Source organism: Tauraco erythrolophus, chromosome W (genome assembly GCF_009769465.1).
Source record: "Tauraco erythrolophus isolate bTauEry1 chromosome W, bTauEry1.pri, whole genome shotgun sequence".
NCBI lineage: Eukaryota > Metazoa > Chordata > Aves > Musophagiformes > Musophagidae > Tauraco > Tauraco erythrolophus.
Window position 1 is genome coordinate 16,392,651 of NC_141497.1, and position 26,141 is coordinate 16,418,791.

Consider the following 26,141-nt stretch of genomic DNA (forward strand, 5'->3'; position numbering starts at 1 on the left):
GAATCCACCACTTCCCTAGGAAGATTATTCCAATGGCTGATTGTTCTCACTGTGAAAAATTTTCCTCTTGTGTCCAATCGGAATCTCCCCACAAGTAACATGTACCCATTACCCCTCATCTTTTCCATGTGACTCCTTGTAAAAAGGGAGTCTCCATCTTCTTCGTAGTCACCCTTTAAATACTGGAACATGGTGATAAGGTCTCCCCTAAGCCTTCTTTTCTCAAGACTGAACAAACCCCGTTCTCTCAGCCTTTCCTCATGTGGCCGGCTTCTCAGTCCTTTGATCATCTTTGTGGCTCTTCTCTGGACCCTCTCCAGTCTGTCCACATCGTTTTTGTATAGCGGGGACCAAAACTGAACACAGTTTTCCAGGTGTGGCCTGACAACCCCTGAGTAGAATGGAATGATGACTTCTTTATCTCTGCTGGTGATGCCCTTGTTGATGGAACTCAGCATTCTGTTGGCTTTCTTTGCTGCAGCAGCACACTGTTCACCTATACTGAGCTTGTCCTAGGATCACAGTGAATGTGTGTACCTTCACTAGTGACCTTCTACCTCTACCAGCTGAAGAGGAAGAAGGAGACTTGGCTGCCTATACTTGTTTTATGCAAGTCCTAAATGTAGATGCTGTTGAAGGCAGCACTGTCTGTGGTGATGGGCCATGTCAGTGTCCTCTGTGTGTATTCAAGTCTCTGGAATACATGCTCAGCTTCACTACTGCTTGAACCTGCAAACAGGAAAGGGGAAGCTGCATTCCTCAGCCTAGGCAGAGATCCCAGGTCCCCAGGCCGGGCTTCAGCAGCTAAGCAGAAGAGAGTCCTGGGCTGAAGACAACAGTTATGCTCTTAACATCCCTTAAAATTAACAGATCACCATATTACTTTGATGATGATTAAAAAAGCCTTAAGCCAGTTAGGATCCAAACATCACAGCTGACTCAACAGTTTGATCTGTTCTCTTAATACCACCACCTCCCTATTTATACAAGTATACTGATTTTGGCTGGGATAGAGTTAAATTTCTTCATAGTAGCCCATATAGTGCTATGCTTTGGCTTTGTGACCAAAAGAGTGTTGATAACACACCAACGTTTTAGCTATTGCTGAACAGCTCTCACACAGCATCAAGACCTTTTCTGTTTCTCACACTGCCCCAACATCAGACAGACTGAGGATGTTCAAGAAGTTGGGAGAGGATGCACCTGGAACAGCTGATCCCAACTTCCCAAAGGGATATTCCATACTATATGCCATTGTGTTCAGCAATAAAAAGCATGGGAAAGTGTGCTGGGTTTATATGAAAGGGTTTTGGTAGCGGGAGAGGGGATTCACCCCCTGTAACTTCCCGGGCTCCAAAACTGGTCGGACTGATCTCTGGACAGGTCGGACCCCCCATCTCCTCAGGCGCTGAGGGATGTCACCCTGCAGCCCATGGAGGGCCACATCAGAGCACATATCCACAGTGCAGCCAATGGAGGACCCCATGCCAGAGGAGGTCGCGATGTGCCCGAAATGAAGATGCAGCCTGTGGAGAGGAGCCAATACAGAGGTAGATTTTCTGGCAGGAACTGTGACCCCATGGGGGACCCATGCAGGAACAGTCTGTTCCTGAAGAACTGCAGCCCATGAGAATGGATTGAGAGCAGCCCTGAGGAAAAGGACTTGGGAGTACTGGTGGATGAGAAGCTCAATATGAGCCGGCAATGTGCACTGGCAGCCCAGAAAGCCAACCGTATCCTGGGCTGCATCCAAAGAAGCGTGGCCAGCAGGTCGAGAGAGGTGATTCTCCCCCTCTACTCTGCTCTCGTGAGACCCCACCTGGAGTACTGCATCCAGTTCTGGAGCCCCCAACATAAGAAGGACATGGACCAGTTGGAGAGGATCCAGAGGAGGGCCACGAAGATGATAAGAGGGCTGGAGCACCTTTCCTATGAGGACAGGCTGAAAGAGTTGGGGCTGTTCAGCCTGGAGAAGAGGAGGCTCCAGGGTGACCTTATAGCGGTCTTCCAGTACCTCAAGGGGGCCTACAAGAAAGATGGGGAGAGGCTGTTCAGGAGGGCCTGTTGTGATAGGACAAGGGGTAATGGTTTTAAAATAGAGGGAGGTAGATTCAGATTGGATATTAGGAAAACATTTTTTACCATGAGAGTTGTAGAACACTGGAACAGATTGCCCAGAGAGGTGGTGGATGCTCCATCCCTGGAGACGTTCAAGGCCAGGTTGGACGAGGCCCTGAGCAACCTGATCTAGTTGGAGATATCCCTGTTCCTTGCAGGGGGGTTGGACTAGATGACCTTTGAAGGTCCCTTCCAGCCCTAACCATTCTATGATTCTATGACTCATGTTGGAGCAGTTCATGAAGGACTGTATCCTGTGGGAGGGACCCCACGCTGGAGCAGGGGAAGAGTGTGAGGAGGAAGAAGCAGCAGAGATGAAGCATTATGAACTGACTGCAACCCCCATTCCCCATCCCCCTGTGCTGCTCAGGAAGGGAAAAGGAGGTATAAGAGTTGAGAGTGAAGTTGAGCCTTGGAAGAAGGGAGGGGTGAGGGGAAGGCTGTTTTAGATTTGTTCTTGTTTCTCATCGTCTTACTCTGTTTAACTGGCAATAAATTAAACTAATTTCCCCAAGTAAAGTCTGTTTTGCCTGTGATGGTAATTGGTGAGTAATGTCCCTGTCCTTATCTTGACCCATGAGCTTTTCACCATATTTTCTACCTATCCTGTTGCTGGAGAAGGAGGCAAGATAGAGCAGCTTAGTGGACACTCGGCAGCCAGGCAAGGTTGACCCACCCCCACCTGATGCTTTCATTTCAGTCTTGTTGCTGCCTTACTAAATACAGAATGAATCCGCTAAGCGTGACTGAGTAGCAGAAAACTGATATCTACATTCTGAAACTTGATTCAAAGGTGATATCTGATGGCATTTCTTAAAATTTTCAGAGCTGCAACCCTAAAAAAATTTCTACCTGAACACTGTCTTTTATTTGTTAATCACTTCACTCTACTAAAAGCCAAGAGCAACAGTAACATTCATCATAATGCCAGCCACATCCATCTGCTCTTGCCCTGTACTGCTGACCATTATCCTTGATCATTTAATGGGAAAAAAAAATTACTAAGGTTTTAGTTCTAAAAATAAAGAAATATACGACAATAATTCATATGTTCTTACAAAAGACCAGGACACCTTTGAGTCTCAGAACAGGTTGACCAATTTTACCTCCTCTACTACTCCTTCACATAAGGTCCTTAGCAGGCTCTAAGGAGTGAAATTCTCCTTCCCGCACATAATTTCTCAAGCAAGGAGAGCTTAGAGATCAGAACAAATCAGTTCAAAACCACGAGTTTCTCCACAACTTAAGATTTTAATATATTCCTCAAGCATGCATATTTTTATAGGAATCTACAGTAAAAATAACTAGACAACCGTTCCCTGAATGTAAACTAATCATACATTCCTCATGCATAAACAGAATTCACACACAAACATGAATATATCCCCCCACTGCTGGAAAGACATCCAAACTTCTTGGTCAAGAATTTAACCTATGATTGCTAACATACATAACTATCAAATTAGTGAACGGGGCTATAAACATAAATACAAAATATACCACTGCACCATAAAGAGAAATCTAAAAACAGGGCTACAGACTTTTCCAAAAAGAAAGCAATCTGAACACTAATCAGTGCAAACATGTAGTTTCTCAGCACTGTAATGAAGGCTGAGAACGAACCATTTCTAACAGTATCAAAGTCCAAGTTACTTATTATTTTATTGTTTACATTGCAAAGAAGGACAAAGAAGGAAGGACAGGCAGGGGAGACGAGGAGGAGGTCTCATCCTCTATGTCAAAGACCAGCTGGAGAGCATAGAGCTCTGCCTGGGGATGACAGTGACCATGAAATGGTGGAGTTCAAGATCCTTAGGACAGAAAGGAGGGAGCACAGCAAGCTCACTACCCTGCACTTCAGGAGAGCAGACTTTGGCCTCTTCAGGGATCTGCTTGGTAGAGTACAATGGGATGAAGCCCTGGAGGGAAGAGAAGCCCAAGAAAGCTGGATAATATTCAAGGATCATCTCCTCCAAACTCAGGAGCGATTCATCCCAACAAAGAGGAAGTCAGGCAGAAACACCAGGAGGCCTGCATGGATGAACAAGGAGCTCCTGAACCAACTCAAGCTCAAAAAGGAAGCCTACAGATGGTGGAAGCAAGGACAGGTAGCCTGGGAAAAACACAGAGAAATTGTCCGAGCAGCCAGGGATCTGGTTAGGAAAGCTAAAGCCCTGATAGAGTTAAATCTGGCCAGGGACATCAAGGGCAACAAGAAAAACTTCCATAGGTACATCAGTGATAAAAGGAGGACTAGGGAAAATATGGACCCTCCTGGAAGGAAACAGGAGACCGGGTCACCTGGGATCTGGAGAAGGTTGAGGTACTCAATGACTTCTTTGCCTCAGTCTTCACTGGCAAGAGCTCCAGCTGCACAGCCCAAGTCCCAGAAAGCAAAGGCAGGGACTGGGAGAATGAAGAACCACCCACTGTAGGAGAAGATCAGGTTCAAGTCCAGATAAGGAACCTGAAGGTGCACAAGTCCATGGGACCTGATGAGGTACATCCATGGGTCCTGAAGGAAATGGCAGATGAAGTTGCTAAGCCACTATCCATCATATTTCAGAAGTCATGGCAGTCTGGTGAAGTTCCCAATGACTGGAAAAGGGGAAACATAGCCCCCATCTTTAAAAAGGGTGAAAAGGAAGACCCAGGGAACTACAGGCCAGTCAGTCTCACCTCTGTGCCTGGCAAGATCATGGAGCAGATCCTCCTGGCAACTATGCTAAGGCACATGGAAAATAAGGAGGTGATTGGTGACAGCCAACATGGCTTCACTAAGGGCAAATTGCACCTGACTAACTTGGTGGCCTTCTATGATGAGGTTACAGCACTGATGGATAGGGGAAGAGCAACTGACATCATCTACCTGGACATGTCCAAAGCATTTGACACTGTTCCACACAACATGCTTGTCTCTAAATTGGAAAGACATGGATTTGAAGGATGGACCACTCAGTGGATAAGGAATAGACTGGATGGTCACACTCAAAGAGTCGTGGTCAACGGCTCGATGTCCAAGTGGAGACCAGTGACGAGTGGTGTTCCTCAGGGGTCAGTATTGGGGCCAGTGCTGTTTAACATTTTTGTCAGGGACATGGACAGTGGGATCGAGTGCACCCTCAGCAAGTTTGCTGATGACACCAAGCTGTTTGGTGTGGTTGACACGCTGGAGGGAAGGGATGCCATCCAGAGGGACCTTGACAAGCTGGAGAGGTGGGCCTGTGAGAACCTCATGAAGTTCAACAAGGCCAAGTGCAAGGTCCTGCACATGGGTCGGGGCAATCCCAAGCCTAAGTACAGGCTGGGCAGAGAATGGATAGAGAGCAGCCCTGAAGAAAAGGACTTAGGGGTGCTGGTGGATGAGAAACTCAACATGAGCCAGCAATGTGCACTGGCAGCCCAGAAAGCAAACCATATCCTGGGCTGCATCCAAAGAAGCGTGGCCAGCAGGCCGAGGGAAGTGATTCTGCCCCTCTACTCTGCTCTTGCGAGACCCCACCTGGAATACTGCGTTCAGCTCTGGGGCCCCCAACACAAGAAGGACATGGACCTGTTGGAGCGAGTCCAGAGGAGGGCCATGAATTTGATCTGAGGGCTGGAGCATCTCTCCTATGAAGACACACTGAGAGAGTTGGGATTGTTCAGCCTGGAGAAGGCTCCAGAGGGACCTTCTAGCAGCCTTCTAGTACCTAAAGGGGGCCTACAAGAAAGCTGGAGAGGGGCTTTTTACAAGGGCCTGTAGTGATTGGACAAGGGGCAATGGCTTTAAACTGAAAGAGAGGAAATTTAGATTAGATCTAAGGAAGAAATTCTTCCCTCTGAAGGTGGTGAGGCACTGGAACAGGTTGTCCAGAGGAGTTGTGGATACTCCATCCCTGGAGGTGTTCAAGGCCAGGTTGGATGAGGCTTTGAGCGACCTGGTGTAGTGGAGGGTGTCCCTGCCCATGGCAGGGGGGTTGGATCTAGATGATCTTTGAGGTCCCTTCCAACCTAAAGCATTCTGTGAAGTCACCTCACATTTTGGTCAAATCTCAGACCAAAGATTGCACAAGCAACAGTAACATTTTAGATATAAAAACTTGAGATCAGAATGCTTACTGACCAAACCAAAAGTAAAGCAATTGTTCCAGTAGGGTATTATGCAGTGCATAATTGCTCTGCACCAATTAATACTGTTGAAATTATCAGGCAAATCAAGTGGTAGGGGGTGAAGGGAAACAGCAAGGGCCACTTAATTAAAAGTCAATACATTTAAAAGCTATTTATTTTTACAAGGGTTTAATCCTCTCTCTAACTCCAGGATTTAGTGGCCTGCATATCAAGGATTCAAGGACTCAGTTGCATAACCTTGACTCAGACTGCGGAGAGCTGTGAGAAAGTCTTGTAGAGAGGTAAAGGTGATGTAGGCAAACGTAGGATCACTGAGTTGGGGACTTAGCTTAAGGAGTCAAGAGGGAAAACACCAGCATGGTGTGTATGTAGGGTACATATCTTCCTAGTCAGCATTTAAATGAACACATACTTCAAGGAAAAAAAAAAAAAATACTCGCTTCCTGGAAATTTTCATATACTTTCATTGTAATTGAAAAACAATGCTGAAGCAGCTTACCACCTCTGTTGATGTTTCTGCATGTTCGGAAGCAACATGTTCTTGAAGAGATGTTTCCGTATAACCCATCTTTCCACAATAAGGACATGTGAAGGACTGTGGCTGCTCTATAGAGAAAGCTTCTCCACCATAATACAAATCTAGAGAAAGATGATGTTTTAGGAGGGGTTATTTTCAAGCAACATAACTCATAGTTTTATTTATATAACCTCTTTATATACATACACCTATGTGCATGTAATCACTGTCAATTTCATTCATTATTTAATCAAAATAAACTTTTAAGTTCTGCACCAAGGTTATATGTCAATATTATAAAGTTGTTCAATGACTCAACTTCCAAAAGAATAGACAGACTACACAATTTTCACTAGCAAACAACAGTTTTTTAATATTCAGGAAGAGCAATGTCTGATGGTGCTGCTGAATCATCACTTTTCCCCCATCCTTGTTTTTACCATAGGTGAGATTGTACTACAGATAAGATCACTGTAGATGCACTGTGCTCTCACAACCTTACTCACAGCAAATCTATGTTAAATATCGTAATTTAAAATGCCTCAGTGACACCATGTGCTGCGTTTACAGGAGAGGCTGTGGAAGCGGCCCCTGTAAGTAGCTGTGAAAAGCTTCCCCCCTTGGCTCCAAAACCGGTCAGACCGGCCTCTGGCCAGGTGAGATCCTCCCCATCCCCTCAGGCCAGGGCTGAGCCGATCAGTGCCTCTGCGAATGCCCTATTTAAGATGGGGACAAAGGAGCCCGAACCTACACTGAAGAGAGAGGAGGTGGAAGCTGGCCCCCCAGGCCTCCCGGGTGGGCAGCTGCACATGGTGGGCTGCCGCTACCAAGGTTCATCAGGCCAGGCACGGCTGCAGTGGAGAGAGGACTGAGACCTGAGAGAAACAGACACGCAGACACCAAGGTCAGCAAAGATGGAACAGGAGGAGGTGTGCTGGAGCTGAGATTCCCCTGCAGCCCATGGTGAGATGGCAGGCAGCCCCCCTGCAGCCATGACAGACTCAGTGGAGCAGAGACCCACCCACAGCTCTTGGAGAACCCCATGCTGGAGCAGAGATGCCTGAGCCTGAAGGGAGTCATAGAGAATGATCTCCATGAGCTGCTGGAGGCTGACAATGAGGTGGAGAGGTGTCTGAAGCCTGTGGAGAACCCCATGCCAGAGCGGGTGGCAGCTCCCTGAGAAGCTGTAACTCTGTGGTGAAGAAGCCCGTGCTGGAGCAATCTGATAGGTAAGGATTGCATCCTGTGGGAAGGACTTGCATTGGAGAAGTCTCTGGACTGTCCCGTGAGGAGGGGATCTATGGAGAAGTCTTCCAGCTGCTATGCAGGCTAGCTGAGAAACACCTGTGGCTTGTTAAACAGGTGTTGTAAATCACTCTGGGAGGTGGATGGTCAAGTGGCCAATGGCCTTGACCCATCTGGCAGACCACGTGATTTGTGGTTGATTAAAGTGAGGCACTTTGCCCTGGAAGTGGGGCGTTTTTTTCCTGGGTGTTGGAGGAGTGTTAGCCTGCTTTGGAAGTAGTGGTCTGAAGCTCCCTCATGAGGACATCTGAAAGCCTTCTGATTGTGATACATTGTGACAAACACCTTCTGTTTGTGATACATCATAACAGCAACACCTTTGCACTGTGACAGGGATCCACTGGAGCAGGGGAAAAAGAGTGTAAGGACTCCTCCTCCTTTAAGAAAGGAGCAGCAGAAACAACTTGTGATGAACTGACCTGCAACCCCCCATTCCCTGTCCCCCTGCACTGCTGGGGGAGGAGGTAGAGCCAGGCAGAAGAGAGAAGTAGAGGGGAAGGTATTTTTGAGATCTGGCTTTGTTTCTTGTTATCCTCTCTGGATGTGCTGTTAACGAATTAAATTGATTTGTCCCCAAGCTGAGTCCATTTTCCCCAGAAGCATGGCTGGTGGGTGATCCCTCCCTGCTCTTATCTTGCCCCTCAGGCCTTTGGTTACATTTTTCTCCTCTCCATGTCACTGCAGAGTGAGTGAGCGACCTCATGGTGGTGACTTAGCTGCCGGCTGGGCTAAACCATGACACACCAGCACACCATATGTTGTTATTGGTGCCATAGCTGAATCACTGTTTAACAATAAGGAGAAATTTTAGTGAAGCAAAAGGAGTGAGATGTTATGTACCAGTTTCAATACTTCAGCGCTTCTTGACTACCGAAGTAGCAGCATCCCTTAAGCTGCTAATTTAGCAATTAACATGAGCCAAACTGATCATGAAAATTTAACAAACCATGCTAAATTCATACTAAATTGCATCACTCCAGGAAAAGTTTCCTTCACTGCTTATAGAGGAAGAATACTAAGATGATGCTTCAGCTCAGAATGCTCTCTAAAGGGGGCTCTCTAAAGGAGACTTGATTGCATACTAATTTAGATTTCAAGCCTAAGGGTATTTGGAAACTATAGTGTTTCCTAAAGGAAACATCCAAGGAGATGTTACTTTAAGAAGGTATGCAGAAGACAAGTTTTAATAACACTTATTTTCATACAAGTGCAACTTCATTTCAATTTTATATATGTAAACTAAAAATGCTGACATCATACAAGTAATATGTTGATTTCACAGTAATATTTGAACTACAAAGTTGAAGAAACTGAATGCTGACAAGCTTTTTGCCCTTCTCTTTTTTTTTTTTTTTTAGGTGATACTTTAACACTGATCAATAAGTTTCATTAATCAGAACAGTATTACCCTTAAAACTACTGCATCTTCCATTTTGCTTCACATTTTCTAGATAATAAAGCTTCCCAAGCCCTCTGGCTAGGTACCCTGCCAAAAGCATAAAGAAACAATGCATACCTCTTTATATCTCCCCCTCTTTGTAAATACTCAGATAAAGATATATAATAATATAGCTACATCTTTCGTATAGACTAACATTTTGTCAATCACCATTTTTTGTCCTGCTTTACTGAATAGTGATCTAATCTCAACAAGTAGAATTTCTGTTCACCTTATTTAGAACTCTCTAACAGAAACTTCCCTTTTTAATAAAAATGCAGCACAAGAGCCATATTTGCTAGAGTAAAACATAACTTCAACCACCCTGACATCTGTTGGAGAGACAATACGGCAGGGCACAGGCAGTCCAGGAGGTTCCTGGAATGCGTGGACGACAACTTCCTCCTGCAGGTGATAGAGGAGCCGACAAGGAGGGGTGCCATGCTTGACCTTGTGCTCACCAACAGGGAGGGACTGGTGGGCGATGTGAAACTTAAGGACAGCCTTGGCTGCAGTGACCATGACACGGTGGAGCTCAAGATCCATGGGGCAGCAAGGAAACCATTCAGCAAGCTCTGTACCCTAGACTTCAAGAAGGCGGACTTCGGCCTCTTCAAGGACTTGATGGGCAAAGTGCCGTGGGAGGCGGCCCTAGAGGGACGAGGGGCCCAGGAAAGTTGGTCCACATTCAAGGAGCACCTCCTCCAAGCTCAGCAGAGGTGCATCCCGATGAAGAACAAGTCGGGCAAAAAGACCAGGAAGCCCGTGTGGATGAGCAAGGAGCTCCTGGACCAACTGAAAATGAAGAGGTTAGCCTATAGAGGGTGGAAGCGGAGACAGATAGCCTGGGAGGAATACAGAGAAGCTGTACGAGTGACCAGGGATCAAGTGAGGAAGGCTAAAGCCCTGAAGGAATTGAATTTGGCAAGGGATATAAAAAGCAATAAGAAATGCTTCTATAGGTATGTAGGGGACAAAAGGAAGTCCAAGGAGAATGTAGGCCCCCTCCGGAAGGATACTGGTGCTCTGGTTACCCGGGACATAGAGAAGGCTGAGGTACTCAATTAATTTTTTGCCTCAGTCTTCACTGATAAAGCCTCTTGTCTTACCACCCAAGCTGTGGAAAGAACTAGCAGGGACTGTGAGGATGAACCACCGCCCACTGTACTTGAAGAGCAGGTTCGGGAACATCTGAGGAACTTGAAGGTGCACAAGTCCATGGGACCTGATGAGATCCATCCGCGGGTCCTGAAGGAACTGGCGGATGAAGTTGCCAAGCCACTGGCCATTGTATTCAAGAAGTCGTGGCGGTCTGGCGAGGTCCCCGATGACTGGAAGAGAAGGAACATAACCCCCATTTTTAAAAAGGGGAACAAGGAGGACCCGGGCAACTACAGGCCGGTCAGCCTCACCTCTGTGCCTGGCAAGGTCATGGAGCAGATTCTCCTGGGAACCATGCTAAGGCACATGGAGAGCAAGGAGGTGGTGGGTGACAGCCAACATGGCTTCACCAAAGGCAGATCGTGCCTGACCAACTTGGTGGCCTTTTACGATGGGGTGACAGCATCGGTGGACAAGGGTCGACCAACGGATGTCATCTACCTGGACTTGTGCAAAGCTTTTGACACTGTCCCGCACGACATTCTTCTCTCTAAACTAGAGAGGCATGGGTTTGATGGATGGACCACTCGGTGGATAAGGAATTGGCTCAATGGCCGCACTCAGAGAGTAGTGGTCAACGGCTCGATGTCCAAGTGGAGACCGGTCACGAGTGGCGTTCCTCAGGGGTCCGTGTTGGGCCCGGCCCTCTTCAACATATTTGTCGGTGACGTGGACAGTGGCATGGAGTGCACCCTCAGCAAGTTCGCCGATGACACCAAGCTGTGTGGTGCCGTCGACACGCTGGAAGGGAGGGATGCCATCCAGAGGGACCTCGACAGGCTGGAGAGGTGGGCCCGTACCAACCTCATGAAGTTTAACCAGACCAAGTGCAAGGTCCTACATCTGGGTCATGGCAATCCCAGGCACAAATACAGACTGGGAGGAGAATGGATCGTGAGCAGCCCTGAGGAGAAGGACTTGGGAGTACTGGTGGACGAGAAGCTCAATATGAGCCGGCAATGTGCTCTTGCGGCCCAGAAGGCCAACCGCGTCCTGGGCTGCATCAAGAGGAGCGTGGCCAGCAGGTTGAGGGAGGTGATTCTCCCCCTCTACTCTGCCCTCGTGAGACCTCACTTGGAGTATTGCGTCCAGTTCTGGAGTCCCCAACATAAGAAGGACATGGACCAGTTGGAGAGGGTCCAGAGGAGGGCCACAAAGATGATAAGAGGGCTGGAGCACCTTTCCTATGAGGACAGGCTGAAAGAGTTGGGGCTGTTCAGCCTGGAGAAGAGGAGGCTCCGGGGTGACCTTATAGCGGTCTTCCAGTACCTCAAGGGGGCCTACAAGAAAGATGGGGAGAGGCTGTTCAGGAGGGCCAGTTGTGATAGGACAAGGGGTAATGGTTTTAAAATAGAGGGAGGTAGATTCAGGTTGGATATTAGGAAAAAATTTTTTACCATGAGAGTTGTAGAACACTGGAACAGGTTGCCCAGAGAGGCGGTGGATGCTCCATCCCTGGAGACGTTCAAGGCCCGGTTGGATGAGGCCCTGAGCAATCTGATCTAGTTGGAGATATCCCTGTTCCTTGCAGGGGGGTTGGACTAGATGACCTTTGAAGGTCCCTTCCAGCCCTAACGATTCTATGATTCTATGATTCTGTAAGTTTGGCAGAGTCTGGGAGAAGTTGCCAATTGCTTCATATAGTGCATCAATATTTCAACCTTTTTGAAATATCTCAGAGTATAGCCGTGTCCAGTAGCAAGAAACAGCACGTTCTCTGTTTTTCTTCATACAAATTCATCAGTTTCTCAGCATTCAACTACAGAGCTAAATAGTGCTTGCTGGGCTAACTACTTGAGAATCAGAAACACTTTGCTGGGTCTGACAGAGACCTTCTGTTGTTGATACCACATACCAAAGCCATGAACATACACAGGTGATAATTTGATACCCAGTTGTCAACACCTAACACTGCCAACACAGCTGCCACTATTTGACTTAGCAAAACATGCAAGACTAAATAGATCTTTTTCTAATAGTTAAGACTGGTAAAGCCTCAAGCTGAAATCTAGTCAATCTATCCAGGCCTCAGACTTGGCATTTTTAAGATTAACTTCATGTAAGCAGCTCATGTTTTTGCTAAAGGTAGCTGGAGGGTTTTGGTCTTGTACCCTATAAGCACCTGAGCTGAACTTGCACTGAGGACTTAAACAGAAGTGACACAATACAAGTTCTTAATACAATTTTCTAGGAAAATCATATTACTTCACCCAGTCTAACCCCTTGAAAACAGCAGGGATAGCGAGGTAACAACATGCTTCCACATAATACAAATCATAAAGTATCCTAACAGCTTTGAATGTGGAGTTTGTGGCTCACTGCCAGCAATTCTTTTTCAGGAACACCAAAACTGAGACGTCTGCTCTGAACTTCTATGCTGTTCTAGGAAAAAGTATAATTTCTACAGAGACTACTACATATGCACATCCCTATTCTTTAAACAGGCCTACTGCAATGCTGTTCTGTCCTTTGCTATAACAGCATACCAGTGTTTGTGCCCATTCAGCGTTTTCAAGTTTATGTCTAACAAGCATCTTTTCCCAACATCACTCTAGAAACTGAAGAACACAACTATCACTATTCAGAATTCTACTTTCCTCATTCAGAAGAAATATTAGATTGTACATTGACTTACAGAAGTGAGTCAACTAGGCTCAAACACAAACATGGGTGAAGCTAGAAGTCACTAATGGTTCTTACTCATTTCCAACAGTCTTCCATGAGTTCTTATACTGGTCCAAGTCACTGTAAATTCAATGCCATGACTAAAGCTCCTCCAGGAACCTCTCATTAGTATATATTTCACAGCATTTTAAGGCTCCTAAGCACTATAATAATTGATCAGGTGTGGCAGGTTGACCTTGGCTGGCTACTGAGTGCCCACCAAGCTGCTCTCATTCTCTCCCTCCTCAACAAGACATGGAAAAGAAATAAGATGGAAAAGCTCATGGGTCAAAATAAAGACAGGAAGATTGCTTACCAGTTATTGTCATGGGCAAAATAGACTCTTACTTGGGAAAAATTAACTTAATTTACTGCCAATTAAAAATAGAGTAGGATGGTAAGGAACAAAGAAAATTAAAACCACATTCCTCCCCTCACCCTCCTCTTCTTACCAGGCTCAACTTCACTCATCATTCTTGTACCTCCTTCCTCCCAAGCAGTCAAGGGGGATGGGGAATGAGGGGTTGCAGTCAGTTCATAATAGTTCCTCTCTGCCACTAATTCCTTCTCACGTTCTTCCCCTGCTCCAGTGTGGAGTCTCTCCCGCACGATTCAGTCCTTCACAAACTGCTCCAACATGGATCCTTTTTCATGGGGTACAGTCCTTCAGGAAAAGATTGCTCCAGCATGGGACCCCACAGATCACAGATCCTGAAAGAAAAACCTACTCCAACATAGGCTCTTCTCTATGAGCAGCAGTTCCTGCCAGGAGCCTCCTCCAGTGCATGGTCCTCCACAGGCTGCAGGGAAAGGGGAACCTCTGTTCCGGCACCTGGAGTACCTCATTCCCCTCCTTCACCGACCTTGGTATCTACAGGGTTGTTTCTCACATTTTCCTCATTCCTCTCTCACAGATGCTGCACAATGGTTTTTACCCTTTCTGTTGTATGTTATAACAGAGGCACCACCGGCACTACTGATTGGCTCAGCATTGGCCAATAGTTGAGTCTGTCTTGGAGCCAGCTAAAACTGACACTATCCTACACAGGGGCAGCTTCTGGTGCCTTCTCACAGAAGCCACCTCTGCAGCCCTGCCTCCTTGCCCCCCAACCCTCACTACCATATCCCGGTGTATTCAGTTTACAAGTATTCTTACAGAATTATACAACTGCACACTAATTTCATTAGCTGTCCAAGCTATCCCTGACACCCAGAAGAAACTTAGTTCGTTGCCTCATCACAAACAAGAACTTAAACAAGGTTTCAAGTACAGATAACCAGTACAGTCTCAACAGCTTTCTATACAGAATCAGAGAACAGTTTGGGCTTGAAGGGACCTCAAAGATCATCCAGTTCCAACCCCCCTGCCATGGGCAGGGACACCCTCCACTACACCAGGTTGCCCAAAGCCTCATCCAATCTGGCCTTGAACACTTCCAGGGATGGGGCATCCACAACTCCTCTGAGCAACCTGTTCCACTGCCTCACCACAATGACAGTGAAGAATTTCTTCCTTATATCGAATCTAAATCTACTCTCTTTCAGTTTAAAGGCATTGCCCCTTGTTCTATCGCGACACACCCTTGTAAAAAGTCCCTCTCCAGCTTTCCTGTAGGCCCCCTTTAAGTACTGGAAGGCTGCAATAAGATCACCCCGGAGCCTTCTCTTCTCCAGGCTGAACAGCCCCAACTCTCTCAGCCTGTCTTCATAGCAGAGGTGTTCCAGCCCTAGGATCATCTTCATGGCCCTCCTCTGGACCCGCTCCAGCAGCTCCATGTCCTTCTTGTGTTGGGGACTCCAGAGCTGAACACAGTATTCCAGGTGGGGTCTCACGAGAGCAGAGTAGAGGGGCAGAATCACCTCCCTCGACCTGCTGGCCACACTTGTTTGGATGCAGCCCAGGACACGGTTGTCTTTCTGGGCTGCCAGCGCACATTGCTGGCTCATGTTGAGCTTCTCATCCACCAGCACTCCCAAGTCCTTCTCCTCAGGGCTGCTCTCAATATATTCTCCGCCCAGCCTGGACTTATGCTTGGGATTGCCCCGACCCATGTGAAGGACCTTGCACTTGGCCTGGTGAACTTCATGTGGTTCTCACAGGCCCACCTCTCCAGCTTGTCAAGGTCCCTCTGGATGGCATCCCTTCCCTCCAGCATGTCTACAACACCACACAGCTTGGTGTCATCTGCAAACTTGCTGAGAGTGCACTCGATCCCACTGTCCATTTCACCAACAAAGATGTTAAATAGCGCCAGACCCAATACTGATCCCTGAGGAACACCACTCGTCACTGGCCTCCACTTGGACATTGAGCCGCTGACCACAACTCTGAGTGCGACTATCCAGCCAATTCTTGATCCACTGAGCAGTCCACCCATCAAATCCATGTCTCTCCAGTTTAGAGACAAGGATGTCGTGCAGGACAGTATCAAATACTTTGGACAAGTCCAGTTAGATGACATCTGTTTCTCTTCCCTTATTCACCAACTCTAACCCCATCATAGAAGGTCACCAAATTACTCAGGCAGGATTTGCCCTTAGTGAAGCCATGTTGGCTGTCACCAATCACCTCCTTATTTTCCATGTGCCTTAGCATAGTTGTCAGAAGGATCTGCTCCATGATCTTGCCAGGCACAGAGGTGAGACTGACTGGCCTGTAGTTCCCTGGGTCTTCTTTTTTTACCTTTTTTAAAATGAGGGCTATGTTTCCCCTTTTCCAGTCAGTGGGAACTTCACCAGACTGCCACACCTTCTCAAATATGATGGATAATGGTTTAGCAACTTCATCCGCCAATTCCCTCAGGACCCGCGGATGCACCTCATCAGGTCCCATGGACTTGTGCACCTTCAGGTTCTTTAGATATTCTCCAACCTGATCTTCTCCTACAGTGGGCGGTTCTTCATTCTCCCAGTCCCTGTCTTTGCCTTCGGTGACTTGGGCTGTGCAGCTGGAGCTCTTGCCAGTGAAAACTGAGCAGCCTTCTCCAGATCCCAGGTCATCATGTTACCCAACAATGAAAGGTTTAAAATTTTTGTGCAAGAATTTCATGAAGGGTTTAGTAGGCTGCTTGCACATACCTAAAGAACATAACAAGATGAGCATCCTTGAAGCTGCTGGGAGTGATTAGAAGGGAGACTCTTTATCCAGAACTGTCTGATCTTGGAGGGAACATCCCAGAAACTGCATAAACTTTGTTATCATGTTTTTCTGAACTGTGAACATGCAGTGACTTGGGGAAAAGGTAATTCCTGCAGGGGGAGATCGCGACCACCAACTCATGGACCACCTACCCTAAACATAGCCCAGACCCAAAAGAAAGGGGTGGAGGAAGAGAACTGAGCATGCGAAGTAATTTACATGTAAAGTGAGAGAAAATTAACCAATTGTTTAAGAGAATAACAATGAATATGTAAACATGTTATGAATACGTGTGGAGAAATTTTCCAGCTGCTGCAGCATCCTGGGAAAGTTCTTTCCCCATGCAGGCTAGCTGAGAAAAACCTGTAGCTTGTTACACTGGGAAAGTTGTTGTGAAATGGGTGTTGTAGCATTCAGCCAATCACTCTGGGAGGTGGATGGTCAAGCAACCAATAGCCTTGACCCATCTGGAGAACCATGTGATTTGTAATTAAGGTGGGGCATTTCCTCCTAGAAGGTGGGGTGTTTCCTCCTAAAAGCAGGGCATTTCCCTCCAGAGTGCTGCAAGTGCATTGGCCTGCTTTGGAGCTGTAGCCTTCTCATTGTGGCATTTGGTGACCCTCATGTCATCTGACTGCAACTGAATTTAGAAGGTATGTGCATTTTACCTTGGGGCTCCAGGGACAGAACTTAGACTGAAAACATGGGGCAAAGCTCCACGAAAGAAAGCATGATGTTTTCTGCTTTCAAATCTGTGATAATGGATGCAGGAACTGATATAAGTGATGAAGCTCTCTGTGAATTGATGAAATTGTGTTTGGAGATAAGAGTGTAGTTGACCTGCTATGTATGTGGGGGTCCCTATATGACATAATGCCGAAGTGGACAGCAGGAAGAGAAGGAAAAGAATTACTGGGCTCTGACGTATCTGAGGGTGAAGGCTCTGAAGGGGACGATGAGTTATTTGAGGGAACACTGACCCCAGACAGCACGGGCAGTGTACCCACTGCGTCTCCACTGCCCTCAGAGACTGAGAAAGTCCCGGGGACTGTGTGGGGGTCCTACCTCTCCCTGCAGGATTAAGTTCTGCCTAAGTATCCTTCTCCATGTGATTTTGTGATGCTGGAATATCCCTCCAGACAAAGCAAAGCATTGGAGCGTCCCCCACCCTTCGCCCCAGCGGCCTGCTCTTCCTCCTCTGCCGTACAGCTGGTTACTTCAGTTACTACAGCAGGATCTGTCCTTCCTACAATTCTGCTGTTTGCTCCTCAACCAGGCCAGGCACCCCCGCTTGCCGCTCCACAATCGGCCCTGGTGGCACTGCAAGGACTGTTCACGCCGTTCCTGGGCGCGATCATAGCGCCCTGGTCTTCTGTGGCTCCATTTCCAGCACCTTCATGTTCCGCGCCATTGCCCATAGCGCTCAGCTATCCGGTACATGCACCAGCATCCGGGCATTCTCCAGTGCAGGTGCAGATGGCGCAACCACCAATGGTGAATTTCTTGACACACCAGTTTATGGCGGTTTTGCAAGAAGTATCACAGCAACTAGCAGTACTGATGGAGGTGTTGTGGCAGGCTACTGCTGCTGGACCTGCGCTGGCTGTGCCAACCAGCCTGGCAATAGCCCCGGAAGTGGTACCGAGTGCAGTGCTGGTGCCTTCATGGACAGTGGTGTCACCGCAAGCTGCATTGCCGTGCATAGTTCTGCAACCGTCCACAGCCTCTGCCGCTACACTGCCTGCTGGCCTGGTGCCTGTACCCTGCAAGCCTGCCTCATCTGTGAGACCATTGGACGTACTCCAGCCTGATGATGTAAGCAGTGTTACTACAGACTTGCTTACTACACTGCGGGAAACTGTGGTGGCAGTCAGATGCCGGCAACGAGTAACACAGCTGGCCTACAACTGTCCTTGGACGCTTCCCAAATGTAAGGTGACTGCGCGTCTGAAAAACTCAAAACGGTTTTGAGAAGTGGTCAAGAGGAAGGCTCTGGAGGCTGGGGACTGGGATTTAATAGAGAAAGTCGGAACGCAGGAAGATGAAAAGGGACCTGAGCAGGTTGTTCAAGGAAGTAGTGAACCCACAGAGGATGTTATCCAAGCCTTTCCTGTGCAGAAAGCTCTTCCTAACTCAGGTCAGTCTGACCAACATGAAGTTATCACTTGGAGAGTGGTCCAAGATTTACAATCCAAAGTGGCACAATATGGCTGTTTAGAAGTCTGGTTAATAAAGCCCAATGGGAGACAGCTCTCAAGGGTAAGGGGGTGCAGGAGGGATGGTTACTATTCAAAAAGGAAATTCTGGAGGCACAGGAGCGAGCTGTCCCTGTGTGCTGGAAATCGAGCCGCCGGGGTAGAAAACTAGCTTGGATGACAAAGGAGATTTGGGAACATCTCAAAAGAAAAAGGGATGTCTATAAGTCTTGGAAGAATGGGCAGGCATCCAGGAATCAATACAGGGAGGAAGTTAGGGCATGTAGGGAGATAATCAGGGGGGCAAAAGCCCAACTGGAACTTAGACTAGCCTGCTCCGTAAGGGACAACAAAAAGTCCTTCTATAAATATGTTAATAACAAAAGGAGGGCTAAAGATCACCTCCAGCCCCTACTGGACATAGGGGGTATGTTAGTCACTAGGGATGAGGACAAGGCTGAGGTCCTTAATGCCTTCTTTGCCTCAGTCTTTAATAATAAGGTTAGTAGTTCCCAGGTGAGCTGGCCTATGGTGTCTGAGAGCAGGGAGGGAGAGCAAATCGAAGCTCCTGTGATCCAAGAGGAACGGGTCAAGGATCTGCTTCACCAGCTGGATGCCCACAAGTCTATGGGGCCTGATGGTATCCACCCGAGAGTCCTGAGAGAGCTGGCGGATGTCATTGCCAAACCCCTGTCCGTTATCTTTGGGCAGTCTTGGCTCACTGGGGAAGTTCCGTTGGACTGGCGGCTGTTACCCCCATTTACAAAAAAAGGGCGGAAGGAAGATCTGGGGAACTACAGGCCTGTCAGTCTGACCTCGGTGATGGGCAAAGTCATGGAACAGGTTATCTTGAGTGCTATTAATGAGCACATACAGGTTAACTGGGTGATCAGGCCCAGTCAACATGGGTTTATGAAAGGCAGGTCTTGCCAATCAAACCTGATCACCTTCTATGACAGGGTGACCCGCCTGGTTGACGAGGGAAGGGCTGTGGATGTAGTTTTCCTTGACCTCAGTAAAGCCTTTGATACAGTTTCTCACAGTGTTCTGGTTGAGAAACTGATAACTGCTGGCCTGGATAGGCACACCCTCCTTTGGGTTAAAAACTGGCTGGATGGCCGGGCCCAAAGAGTGGTGGTAAATGGGGCTAAATCCGGCTGGAGGCCGGTCACCAGTGGGGTTCCCCAGGGCTCAGTGCTGGGTCCAGTTCCGTTTAACATCTTTATCAATGACCTGGATGAGGGAATTGAATGTACCCTCAGTAAATTTGCGGATGACACCAAGCTGGGAGGCTGTGTCGATCTGCTCGAGGGTAGGGAGGCCCTTCAGAGGGATTTGAACAGACTGGATCGTTGGGCTGAGGCCAATGGCATGAGCTTTAATAAGGCCAAGTGTTGGAGTGTGGATCTTTGAAGAGACTGCACGAACAAATCCCTGTGAAAATAAAGACTGGAGCTGGGAAGTTAGGCCTCCAGGGCGGAATGCCCTTGAAGTTAAGGATAAGAAAACTATGCTGTATGATAAGGGAGAGGTGTTTGCTTAGAGCAGAGCTTTGCTAGGCAGGTGGTTTTTGAAATAGTCTGTTAAACACGACAAGCATATGTATCATCCAATAATGGTGTAGAAAAGGTGTGGTCTCAGGATGACTGACAAAAGTTGTCTATATAAGCAATAAGAACTGCGCAATAAACGAGACTTCCTGCAGCTAACTCAATATGAGTCGTCTCTGGAGTCTTCAAATCCCGCTTCTGCAGCCAAGTGCAGAGTCCTTCACTTGGGGTATAAAAACCCCAAGCATCGCTATAGGCTCGGGGAAGAGTGGCTGGAGAGCTGCCTGGCAGAGAAGGACCTGGGGGTCTTGGTTGACTACCGGCTTGATATGAGCCAGCAGTGTGCCCAGGTGGCCAAAAAGGCCAATGGGATACTGGCATGTATCAAGAATAGTGTAACCAGCAGGAACAGGGAAGTGATCCTGCCCCTGTACTCGGCACTGGTGAGGCCGCACCTGGAATATTGTGTCCAGTTTTGGGCCCCTTGCTTTAAGAGAGATATTGAGCTCCTGGAGCGAGTCCAAAGAAGGGCGACTAAACTGGTCAAGGGGCTGGAAAATAAAACTTATGAGGAGCGGCTGAGGGAGTTGGGGCTGTTTAGCCTGGAGAAGAGGAGGCTGAGGGGGGACCTGATTACAGCCTACAAATACTTGAGAAGGGATGGTGGGGAGGTAGGGGAAGGGCTCTTTACATTAGTGTTGGGTGATAGAACAAGAGGAAATGGGTATAAACTTAGGGGAGATTCAGGTTGGATGTTAGGAAGTATTTCTTCTCTGAAAGGGTTGTCAGCCACTGGAATAGGCTGCCCAGGGAGGTGGTTGAGTCCCCATCCCTGGATGTGTTTAAGAATAGGGTGGATGATCTACTTGAGAATATGGTTTAATGGGGATTAGGGATGGTTGGACTGGATGATCTCTAAGGTCTTTTCCAACCTAGAAATCTATGAATCTATGGGCTGGGTGCTCCTGAAGTCATGCAGATTATTAGAGTGCTGGATACTGACCTGCTCTCTCCATTTGATATTAAGCATTTAGGTCAGGTATTATTTCAACTTGTACAATATTCAGTTTTTGAGGCCAATTGGAGAAGGATGGCTGAAAGAGCTGCAGCTAGAAATATGCAATTGCCTCCAACTGATCCTAGATATGGAGTTCCAGCAGATGCTCTTATGGGAGGCTAATGCCTTCTCCAATCTTGATGCTCAAGCTACCTGGCATCCTCAGATCCTTGAGCAGGCTCAGAAGATTGGCATGGGAGCCCTATTAAAAGAAGTGGACATGGCTGCTTCTAAAACACAATATGTGAAAATATCTCAGGGGCAGAAAGAGCGCTTTTTATCTTTTGTGGAAAAGATTGCTGCAGCCCTCAAAACAGTTTGAAGATGAGACCCTGAGGCAGTTATTGCACAGACAACTAGTGAGAGATAATGCCAATGATCAATGTAGAAAAATCATAGATGCTTTGCCAGGGGAACCCACACTAACAGAGATGGTTGAAGCCTGTTCTAAGGTGGGATCTGACAATCATAAATCTGCTCTGGCTGCAGTTCTGCAGCCTATTCAATTCAAATATTTTGATCATGGACTAAAAAGGCAACCTAAGAGTGAGAGCAAGCAAAAACAGACCAGACAAAAGAGGAAAAATAAGGAGAACAGGGGAGCTGCTTGCTGCGAGAGACACAACAGGCCAGGTCCTTTTGCAAAATACTATGAATCTATGTACCATGCCAATGGTCGACCCTTGATATGTTCAGGAAACTTGACCAGGAGAGCAATGGGGATGTGCGCTCAGACACAAATGCTTCCCCAGGGCATGGCAGCAACACAGGCCTACTCAGCCAACTTAGAGCCAGCACCCAGGAATCAGCCAGGGTGGATGTGCACACTGCATCAACAGTCATCTTAGAATCCTGTCGTGTTTATAAGGTTCCCTTGGATGCATTTGGGCCCCTAGGACAGGGACTGAGTGCATTGCTGGTGGGAAGATCTAGTGTCACCACTCAAGGGATCTTTGTACACTCAGGAGTTATTGATGCTGACTTTACAGGCCAGGTTTGTGCTATGGTCTCCACCCCCCACCCCCCCCCCCCCCCCATTCACTATTCCTGAAAAGACTTGAGTTGCTCAACTTGTGCCTTTCAAGTCGTGTGTTCCCAGGACAGAACAACGAAGTAGTGGAGATGGTGGCTTTGGATCTATGGGACTTCTGCAGGTCTTCTGGACCGCAGACATCTCTAGCCAAAAGCCGCAGATGATGTGTACCCTAATCCTACCAAATGCCCAGCTGCTCAAGATTCAGCTCTGAGGTTTGATCAACACGGGCACTGATGTGACAATCATCTCCTTCTCTGCGTGGCCTCCTATGTGGCCTTTAGCCCCTGTGGGGTCAGCCATTGCAGGGTTGGGAGAAACCACACAGAGCTATTTAAGTGAACGACCTGTGGTGGTGAAAAATGCAGAGGGGCAAACAGCTACACTTTGGCCCTATGTCACTGCAGCTCTGCTTAACCTCTGGGGGTGGGATGTATTGGCGGCTTGGGGGGTACGGATTGGGACAAATTTTTGATGGGGGCCACTGTGCTGAAGGGCGCAGAATATCCTACGCTGCCTTTGCGGTGGCTAGTAAGCAAATCCATCTGGCAACCCCAGTGGCCCCTACCAAAAGAGAAACTAGTCGCCCTTCATCAGTTAGTTCAGGAACAATTACAACAGGGACACCTTGAGCCTTCTACTAGTCCCTGGAACACTCCTGGTTTTGTAATTAAGAAAAAAATCAGGAAAATGGAGATTGTTGCAGGATCTCCGAAAAATCAATGCAGTGATGGAAAGTATGGGGGCATTGCAGCCTGGTATGCCCTCACCCACCATGATTCTAGCAGGGTGGGAAATTCTGATCATTGATTTGAAGGATTGCTTTTTCACTATTCTTTTACATTCTGATGACAAGCCAAAATTTGCTTTTACTGTGCCTGCAGTTAACAACGCTGAACCTGCAAAGAGGTATCAATGGAAGGTTCTACCTCAGGGCATGAAGAATAGCCCGACTATCTGCCAATGGTATGTCGCTCAAGCTTTGTCCGGAGTCTGCGAGGAGTTTCCTGAGGCATACTGCTACCATTACATGGATGATATCCTGGTGGCAGCATCCACCCAGGACCAGCTGCTGAGGATACAGCCTCGGCTGCTCGCTGCTCTGCATTCTTATGGATTGCAGGTGGCTCCGGAGAAAGTTCAAAAGCATCCTCCTTGGAAATATTTAGGAGTCAAAATTCTGGATCAAACTATACAACACCAAGAGGTGCAGTTCTCAGTTTCTATTAAGACCTTGAATGATGCTCAGAAAATGCTGGGTATCATCAATTGGTTACGTCCCTATCTAGGGCTAACCACAGCACAACTTTCCCCGCTCTTTAATATTTTTCAAGGGGGACCTAGAGTTGAATTCAGCTCGGAAATTGACTCCTGAAGCGCAACGAGCACTGGAGGAGATTCAACAGGCTGTTTCTGCTCGTCAGGTTTATCGAGTGGATCCCTCCATTGATATCACTGTTTTCATTACCACTCCAGATTTTCATCCTACAGGTATCATTGGCCAGCGGAATAAACAGTGGCCCAACCCTTTGCATATTCTGGAATGGGTCTTTTTGCCACATCAGCCAAAAAAGACAGCATCCACATTGTTTGACTTGATCGCTTGTCTGATAGTCAAATGCTGCCAACGGTGTTTGCAATTAATGGCAGCAGATCCTGCAACAATTGTTCTTCTAGTACAGCAGGAACACTTTGAGTGCAGCCTTACTAACAGTGCTCCTCTGCAAAGCGCGCTGCAAAACTTTTTGGTTAGGGACAGATTGCTTATCATCTGCCCAGCCATAAATTACTGCAATTGGCAAAATCGACAAGCTTTACCTTGCAGCCAAAAAATAGTCGGGTGCCAGTGCAAGGACCCACCGTCTTCACCGACGGGTCCGGGAAAACCGGGAAAGCTATTGTTACCTGGAAGGAGGAATCTGAGTGGCAGGTGCTGGAAGGCCATGAGTCAGGCTCAGCCCAGTTGGTTGAACTGAGGGCCGTTGCCATGGCCTTTCAGTGGTTCTCTCAGGTACCTTTGAATTTGGTCACTGATTCTGCTTACGTAGACAATGCTCTGCTCGGGACATTGTCAGCGCTTGCGCTGTCACGGACTTGCTGCACCTCTGCCATCGGGGGTAAACCCCAGAGGCCTAAAAGCCCTGCAGCTTTGGCAGACGGATGTAACGCATGTTCCTGAATTTGGCAGATTTAAGTATGTGCACGTGTCTGTTGACACTTTCTCCTCAGCCACGTGGGCGTCCGCTCATACTGGAGATAAAGGTCGTGATGTCATTGCCCATTGGAAACTCCCCTTCGCGGTCTTGGGCGTGCCTTTTTCTGTGAAAACCGATAATGGCCCGGCCTACGTCTCACAGAAGACGCGGCAGTTTTTACACCTATGGGGTGTAAATCATACCTTGGGTATTCCGCATTCTCCTACTGGCCAAGCCATTGTTGAACGCGCTCATGGCACCTTGAAGCGTGTTTTAGATAAACAAAAAGGGGGAATGCATGGAGAAACCCCACAGAGTCGCCTAGAAAAAGCATTATATACAATTAATCATCTTACAGTGCCACCAAATTCAAATAATCCTGTTATTCTGAATAATTTTCTTTCGTTGCAGTCTTCAGGCGAGACGCACTTGCCTCGAGCGAAAGTCTGGGTACGGGACCTACTCTCTAAGAAATGGGAAGGCCCATGTGAGCTTATTGCTTGGGGTCGTGGGTATGCTTGCGTTTCCACAGATACTGGGGTACGATGGCTACCTGCAAGATGCGTTCGCCCTGACCTGCGGCACCAGAAGCAAAACAGGCAACCTCCAAGGCAACCTTCAAATGATGGCCAGAATGTGGATCATCAATCGAATGATCCTTCTGATAAAGATAATGACAGATGTTGACCATCAGCCTGGACCTTCTACAAGTAGAGACTGAACTTAAAGTTTCTTTATGGAGTCAGAATGGTAGAGCCCTTAAGTCTATTTAGAATTAATGACTGGACGTATAACTGGGTTTGCTATATGTGTATCTCCCATGGCATTGCTGGACAATCTCTCTGCCCACTTTAAATTAGTCTTAAACAAAAAGGAGAAATTGGGGAGAAATTTTCAGCTGCTGCAGCATCCTGGGAAAGTTCTTTCCCCATGCAGGCTAGCTGAGAAAAACCTGTAGCTTGTTACACTGGGAAAGTTGTTGTGAAATGGGTGTTGTAGCATTCAGCCAATCACTCTGGGAGGTGGATGGTCAAGCAACCAATAGCCTTGACCCATCTGGAGAACCATGTGATTTGTAATTAATTAAGGTGGGGCATTTCCTCCTAGAAGGTGGGGTGTTTCCTCCTAAAAGCAGGGCATTTCCCTCCAGAGTGCTGCAAGTGCATTGGCCTGCTTTGGAGCTGTAGCCTGAAGCCTTCTCATTGCAACAAATATGCATAATCATAGAATGGTTAGGGTTGGAAGGGACATAGTGATCATAGTGTATAACTAATTTTCTGTCCAGGGGCCAGGTGTGCAGACAGGAGGAAATATCCCCCGTGCACCCAGCACCTCAATAAAGCAATGCCGCTTTCTAACAATGCAAACTGTGTTAGTTTCTGTCCAGATTTTCGGTGACAACCAGGTGTCTCATTTCCATCCAGAGAGGGCTCACATTTTCCCTAGCCTTACTTTTATCACTGAAATACCTATAGAAGCTTTTCCTGTTGCCCTTGATGTCCCTGGCCAGATTTAATTCTATCAGGGCTTTAGCTTTCCTAACCTGATCCCTGGCTGCTCGGATAATTTCTCTTTATTCTTTCCAGGCTACCTGTCCTTGCTTCCACCCTCTGTAGGCCTTCTTTTTGTGTTTGAGTTGGTCCAGGAGCTCCTTGT

General features: G+C 47.5%; 1 protein-coding gene across 1 annotated transcript in view; it reads right to left on the reverse strand.

Moving 5' to 3' along the window:
• The window catches only part of LOC147526238 (E3 ubiquitin-protein ligase KCMF1-like), a 68,794-nt gene that overhangs the window by 18,418 nt on the left and 24,235 nt on the right, over positions 1–26,141 (reverse strand). Inside the window, exon 3 of the mRNA XM_086630111.1 lies at positions 6,731–6,870. Coding sequence (XP_086486237.1) covers positions 6,731–6,870 — 140 coding nt within the window. The remainder of the gene's footprint in view (positions 1–6,730; positions 6,871–26,141) is intronic.